Genomic DNA, 7,064 nt, shown 5'->3' with positions numbered 1-7,064 from the left:
GCTTAGTGGAAATAAATCAACCACAATAAGGCACACACAGTCAGAATAACAGAGAACATTGAAGTACAGTAAATGATAAACAGACTTTACATAAACAAAAAGGAAAATAATTACAGATATGATCTGCAAACAGTTTTACATACTATGGCCATGCAATAGCAAACATACACAGCTAATACCTCTCAAAGAGCTATGTATGTGTGTGTATATAATAATCCTTTTTCAAGGTATATGTAAGGCAGCCATGGCCTACTGGTTCGCGCTTCGGACTTGTAACCGGAGGGTTGCCGGTTCGAACCCCAACCAGTAGGCACGGCTGAAGTGCCCTTGAGCAAGGCACCTAACCCCTCCCTGCTCCCCGAGCACCGCTGTTGTTGTTGAATTAGTGTGTGCTTCACCTCACTGTGTGCTAAGTGTGTTTCACTAATTCACGGATTGGGATAAATGCAGAGACCAAATTTCCCTCACGGGATCAAAAGAGTATATATACTCTTATACTTACTTATCATTTAACTCAGTGAATCTATCGCTTTCAGCATCGTGTAGAGTTGTTCTTTCAAGATTGTATTGTCTCATATCACACATATGTCTTTGCACTGACTTTCACAATGGCCATTCAAATACACATTTGAAAATTACAGTTTTACACTGCTTTACAATTATCACACATTTCTCATAAACTTCTAAAATAGGGGCCTTATTTGGAGATTTTCTTTAAAGAGCTCATATTTTCAGAGGGTTGTACCACATTACACTTAGAGCACAGGTAGTATTTTTTTAAGTACATGCAAAATGCCTGATCTCTCAGTCCATAGATTATTGGACTCAATAACCTTGGTAAAATATGAACAATGACATAGCTTGTGAAACGCATCTCAAGCAAAAACATGGGGAAAATATACATAAGCAAGCTGTCAAGCAGAGGACCGATATACGTGAACATGCACATTAAGAGCTGTGCACCGTGGAGGAGAATAGTGTTCCGAGCCTTTTTGGCGTCAGATTTGGCCGACTTCGCCGCAAACATGATCTTGAAGTAGGTGAAGACCAGCGTGAGCCAGACCAGCGACAGGTACACCATGTGGGAGATGTTCTTCTTCTCCACCAGGTACGGGTGGCGGAACACAGAGTCCCGGCTGCAGAAGATTCTAGAGTGGAAGAAGGCCAGAGGTTCCGTGGCCAGGAGGATGAAGAGGTCCGGCAGGATGGGGATGGCGCCCATGAGCCAGATGAGGCCGATGAGGGCGTAGGTGCGCTGCGTCGTGCAGATCTGCGCGTGGCGCAGCGGGTTGCAGATGGCGATGTAGCGCTCGACGGCCATGCTGGCAAGGTTCAGAGGCGTGTTGAGCGTGGTGAAGATGGCGATCATCAGCAGGAAGCAGCAGAAGGAGACGTTGATGGTGAAAAGGATGTAGCTTATGACGTGCAGGAGGACGGCGATGGTCAGCTGGATGATGTCGTTGAACACCATGTGGATGTAGAGGATGTAGCGCGGGTTCTCTGTGAAAATCCGGTTCTTGAGGAAGGTGTGGACGAGCGTCCCGTTGATGTAGTTGATGGTGATGCACAGTGCCACCACTACCACATTTTTGGTCACTGCTGTTGCAAAAGTGTCCCTGAGTCTGATGGTGGTTACATTGCTTGAGAAGTTCATTTCTTTCATATATGGCCCTGTTCAGCACACATCAATATCAAATGTATAATAATCACATAAACACAAGTGAATGTAAAAATAATTCAGTGACTATACATGTAAACAATACTCTCAAATTGCTATACTATTGCTCCATTGTGTTCCGAGTCATATACAGTCAGGGTGTTAAATGGTGTAAGTGAAAATCTATGAAGTACAAAATCAGATCATTTCCTAACTTCTCTAGTCAGATATGGATAACTGCAGGACCTTATATAATACAATTTGATCCAAAGAGCAGACTTAATATTCCCATATGCATACACAGGCCTATCACACACAGAGACAAACTCACGTGACACTTGTGTGCCTGTGTGAGTGTGTGTGTGTCGGTCTGTATGCTCTGAATTGTAACAGCAATGTGAAAGGATATATTTGTCATACAACATACAGCTCTGGAAAAAAATAAGAGACCAGTGCACATTTTTCTGATGTCATCCTACAGTTGCTGAGTGACAGAAATGTTGGTCAACTGAAAAGTATGAATATGAAAAGTATGAGCATGTGCAGCACTCAATACTTAGTTGGGGCTCCTTTTGCCTCAATTACTGCAATGCGGCGTGGCGTGGAGTCGATCAGTCTGTGGCACTTCCCAGGTGTTATGAGAGCCCAGGTTGCTCTGATAGTGGCCTTCAGCTCTTCTGCATTGTTGGGTCTGGCGTATCGCATCTTCCTCTTCACAATACCCCATAGATTTTCTTTGGGGTTAAGGTCAGGCGAGTTTGCTGGCCAATTAAGAACAGAGATACCATGGTCCTTAAACCAGGTACTGGTAGCTTTGGCACTGTGTGCAGGTGCCAAGTCCTGTTGGAAAATGAAATCTGCATCTCCATCAAGTTAGTCAGCAGCAGAAAGCATGAAGTGCTCTAAAACTTCCTGGTAGACGGCTGCGTTGACCCTGGACCTAAGAAAACACAGTGGACCAACACCAGCAGATGACATGGCACCCCAAACCATCACTGACTGTGGAAACTTTACACTGGACTTCAAGCAACATGGATTCTGTGCCTCTCCTCTCTTCCTCCAGACTCTGGGTCCTTGATTTCCAAAAGGAAATGCAAAATTAACTTTCATCAGAGACCACTCAGCAGCAGTCCAGTCCATTTTGTCTTTAGCCCAGACGAGACGCTTCTGACACTGTCTCTTGTTCAAGACACAAGGAATGAGACAGCTGAAACCCATGTCTTGCATACGTCTGTCTGTCTCTAACGCTTGCCTACAAAGTAGTCTCCGGTTCTGCTCCCACCTACTTGAATGCCCTCATACAGTCATATGCTACCTCCAGACCGCTGCGCTCCTCAGACGAACGACGTCTAGCTCTACCACCGGTACGCTCAAGCCAATCCAAACTTTTCTCATCTGTTGTTCCTTGTTGGTGGAACGCACTGCCAGCTCCTACAAGGGCAGAGACATCCTTCTCCATTTTCAGAAAACTCCTGAAGACCCAGCTCTTTAGAGAACATCTCCGCTCATAGCAACACTTACAACAAGTCTTACTGATCCTAGCACTCACCAGCCGTCTCAAACTAACAAGTAACTGTTAAAAACAGCACTCACTGATGCACTTATTCTTACTGTACTCTAATGTTTTTAAATTGTCCTAAAATTGTTGAGAACTGCTCTAAAACTTAAACTGTTTACTATGTTGTTAGTCGCTTTGGCTAAAAAGCGTCAGCCAAATGTAATGTAATGTAATGTAATGTAATGTAATGTCTGAGAGTGGTGGTACTTGAAGCACTGACTCCAGCTGCAGTCCACTCTTTGTGAATCTCCTTCACATTTTTGAACGGGTTTTGTTTCACAATCCTCTCCAGGGTGCGGTTATCCATGTTGCTTGTGCACTTTTTTCTACCACATCTTTTCCTTCCCTTGGCCTCTATTAATATGCTTGGACACAGAGCTCTGTGAACAGCCAGCATCTTTAACAATGACCTTTTTTGTGTCTTGCCCTCCTTGTGCAAGGTGTCAATGGTCGTCTTTTGGACAACTGTCAAGTCAGCAGTCTTCCCCATGATTGTGTTGCCTACAGAACTAGACTGAGACACCATTTAAAGGCCTTTGTAGGTTTTTGAGTTAATTAGCTGATTAGAGTGTGGCACCAGGTGTCTTTAATATTGAACCTTTTCACAATATTCTAATTTTCTGAGATACTGAATTTGGGATTTTCATTTGTTTCATTAGTTTTCGCCAGTTATAATCATCAAAATTAAAAGAAATAAACACTTGAAATATATCAGTCTGTGTGGAATGACTGTATACATTATACAAGTTTCACTTTTTGAACGGAATTACTGAAATAAATCAACCTTTTCATGATATTCTAATTATATGACCAGCACCTGTATAACACCGTGGTGGCCAGTGTACTGAGTCCTCTGAGGAAGACACAGTGCGTTGAAACGTCAGTCGATTGTGCACCACAATAAAAAAGTTCTCTGAGTGCTCCGGTCACCACTGAGAGCTGTGTTGGAGAGGGACACATTGAGCAGACTGAATGCTGTAATGGACAATACTAGACACCTTCTCCACAGCCTCCTGGAGCAACAGAGGTGTAGCTGCAGCAGTCGGCACCGCTCACTGTACTGTAGAACAAAGCGTTTTTAGGAGATCCTTCGTCTCCACTGCAATAAGACTGTTCAACACCTCCTGAAGTCCAGTCACACACACACACCCACGTACACATCACATCTGCCACAACTTAACCACAACTTTACTGACTGTGCTGTGAAATGGATTGGCACTTAACCTATTTATTCTACTGTATGTCTATTTTAATATCCTGTGCGACTGATGATAAGTGGAAGTGTGGTTGTTTTTAAGCTACTAGACAGTTGCATACCCTCCTGGGATGAATAAAGTTCTATCTCTCCCTCTCTCTATCTATCTATCTATCTATCTATCTATGTACTGTATGTGTGTAGCCAGTTGCGCCACAGCATCCCCCATATATGGCTACTTTTAACTGTAAATTTTGATGTGGAAGACTTGATATCTATGCCCCTTGTAGGTGGCGATTTTCAACGCCGTTTAGCGTTAAGACAGTACCCAGTTAGATGATCCCACTGATTAACATTACATAGTGCAATATAGCATTACGGGTGCATATTTCCAATGTCAGAGACTTCACATAAGTTAGTGTAGCATCACAATGAGATTGAAGCTGGTATCGGTAAGAGAACCGCATGATTATACAAACCAGTCTTAACTGCCCATAAAACAGTTATATAAAGCAAAAATATTGTATGCTGTCTTTTCTGCCTGGCAATAGTTGCCATTCCTAGTTTGACTACTGTCTGCATAGTTTGTAATACTTTGTACACAGTTGGCCAGGTACTTGTTACAGTGCATGAAAATGCACTGTTCTGTTATCCAAAGTCTTCTTCTTATTATTATTATTACAGTGCATGAAAATGCACTGTTCTGTTATCCGAAGTCTTCTTCTTCTTCTTCTTCCCACCAAATTTCTGCGTCTAATTCAGCTTCAACCGTTTAACGTAGAAACTTCGTTCAAACTTTGTGATGTAGGTCTTGAAAAGGAGACTTGAGGAATGTATTTTTCACTTTTGTGAACTTAATACTTTTTGAGATATTAATAAATGGTTTGAAGAGGGTGAATGGATAGAAAGTTGGATGGAATGTGCCTTATATCCTTGTAGAATGGAGAGACACAGAGAGAGTTGGCCTAGTTAAGCAGAAAGCAGTTGATACAGGTGCAATCAGTTTAACTAGCCCTTTGATGGGTCCTAGTAGTGAGCAGCTGAAAGTTGATACAGGTGCAAATCAAGTTAATTAGTCCATTGTGATGTCATAGTCTAATGCAAAGTCTATGGGGAAAAATAAGCTTGTTTTTTATTAATATCTCAAAAAGTATAAAGTTTACAAAAGTGAAAAATACATTCCCCACGTGTCCTTTTCAAGACCTACGTTACAAAGTTTGAACGAAGTTTCTACGTTAAACGGTTAAAGCTGAATTAGACGCAGAAATTTGGTGGGAAGAACAAGAACAAGAAGAAGACTTCGGATAACAGAACAGTGCATTTTCATGCACTGTAACAAGCTTATTTTCCCCCATAGACTTTGTATGGGGACTATGACATCATAATGGGCTAATTAACTTGATTTGCACCTGTATCAACTTCCAGCTGCTCAACTAGGTCCCATCAAAAAGCTAGTTAAACTGATTGCACCTGTATCAACTGCTTTCTGCTCCAAAATAGGCCAACTCTCTCTGTGTATCTCCATTCTACAAGGATGGAGGCACATTCCATCCAACTTTCTATCCATTCATCCTCTTCAAACCATTCACTCATCTACCCATTAAACTATCCCATCAACATCCATTAAACAATCTGCCTATCAACATCCATTCAACTTTCTGTCTATCAACATCCATTACACTATCTACATTCAACTTTTAAACTATATACTCTGTCTCAGACTTTAAGCATACAATCTGGCTCTCTTAAGACTACTATTTCCTCTGCCCACAACTGTTTCAAAATACATGTCCTCACTACAATAATTCACTATTAAATAATGTAACTATTTAAACTACTCAACTATTTAACTGTTTAGCCATTTCAACTGTCAGTTGTTATCAACTATGACTCCTGCCAACTGTTTCCCAATAAAAGTTTGTTTGGCATTTTATGTTAATATACAGTATGTTTATATTTTCATGCACTGGTAATTTCCTCGAAATTACATTTTCTAGTTTGGTTTAACATTCCTGGTTAATCTGAGACTAGAGCAATCTATTATGGCACCTGGGGTCATTAGTGGGGCCAATAAGCAGGCTAAGGGGACTCGTTGACATTTTAGTCTCCTCTGAGCCCTGCCAGGCGAGAGCGCAAATACACTGAAGGAAAGTGCAAATTCATCCCCTTAGCATTCATTAAGGGATCCTGGCAAAGGTCAGCTCAGGACTGTTGTTTTTTAAAAAGCGCATTCCGCATCTAAGGGATTTATTAAGACCTCTGAGGAGAGACACAGTGAAGTTCATTAAGTGGAAAACAAGCGGAACACCAAAATGAACCCGTTGCTACACAAACACTGTCTCTTTGGAGATCTCCCCAGGGCAAGGCAACCGAACAAACACATCCAAGTGTTATGAAATTGGCAAACGTTCTTGTAAGCCACAGGTGACTGTTGTAGGAAAAAAAACATACATTAGATGATGAAATAAGCAAATATTGTGACATTGATTTGGCAAAATAAGCAAATATTGTGACATTGATTTGGCAAATGTCAATGTCAGTTTTTGAATATGAAATTAATGTAAGGTATACTTCAAACTGACTGTGATGTACAATTCAAGAAGGCTTACTGTGCACAATAAAACAACATAGGCCTTATAATTAAAAGTTTCATT

General features: G+C 41.4%; 1 protein-coding gene across 1 annotated transcript; it reads right to left on the bottom strand.

Moving 5' to 3' along the window:
• Positions 1–697: 697 nt before the first annotated feature.
• LOC121706977 (odorant receptor 131-2-like) lies at positions 698–1,654 on the bottom strand. The gene has a single exon (XM_042089158.1). The coding sequence runs from the start codon at positions 1,652–1,654 to the stop codon at positions 698–700; it is 957 nt and encodes a 318-aa protein (XP_041945092.1).
• Positions 1,655–7,064: the final 5,410 nt, after the last annotated feature.

The sequence above is a fragment of the Alosa sapidissima genome, chromosome 4 (assembly GCF_018492685.1).
Source record: "Alosa sapidissima isolate fAloSap1 chromosome 4, fAloSap1.pri, whole genome shotgun sequence".
Classification (NCBI taxonomy): domain Eukaryota; kingdom Metazoa; phylum Chordata; class Actinopteri; order Clupeiformes; family Clupeidae; genus Alosa; species Alosa sapidissima.
Note: the sequence above shows the minus strand (reverse complement) of the source record. Positions and strands in the feature narration are given on the sequence as shown.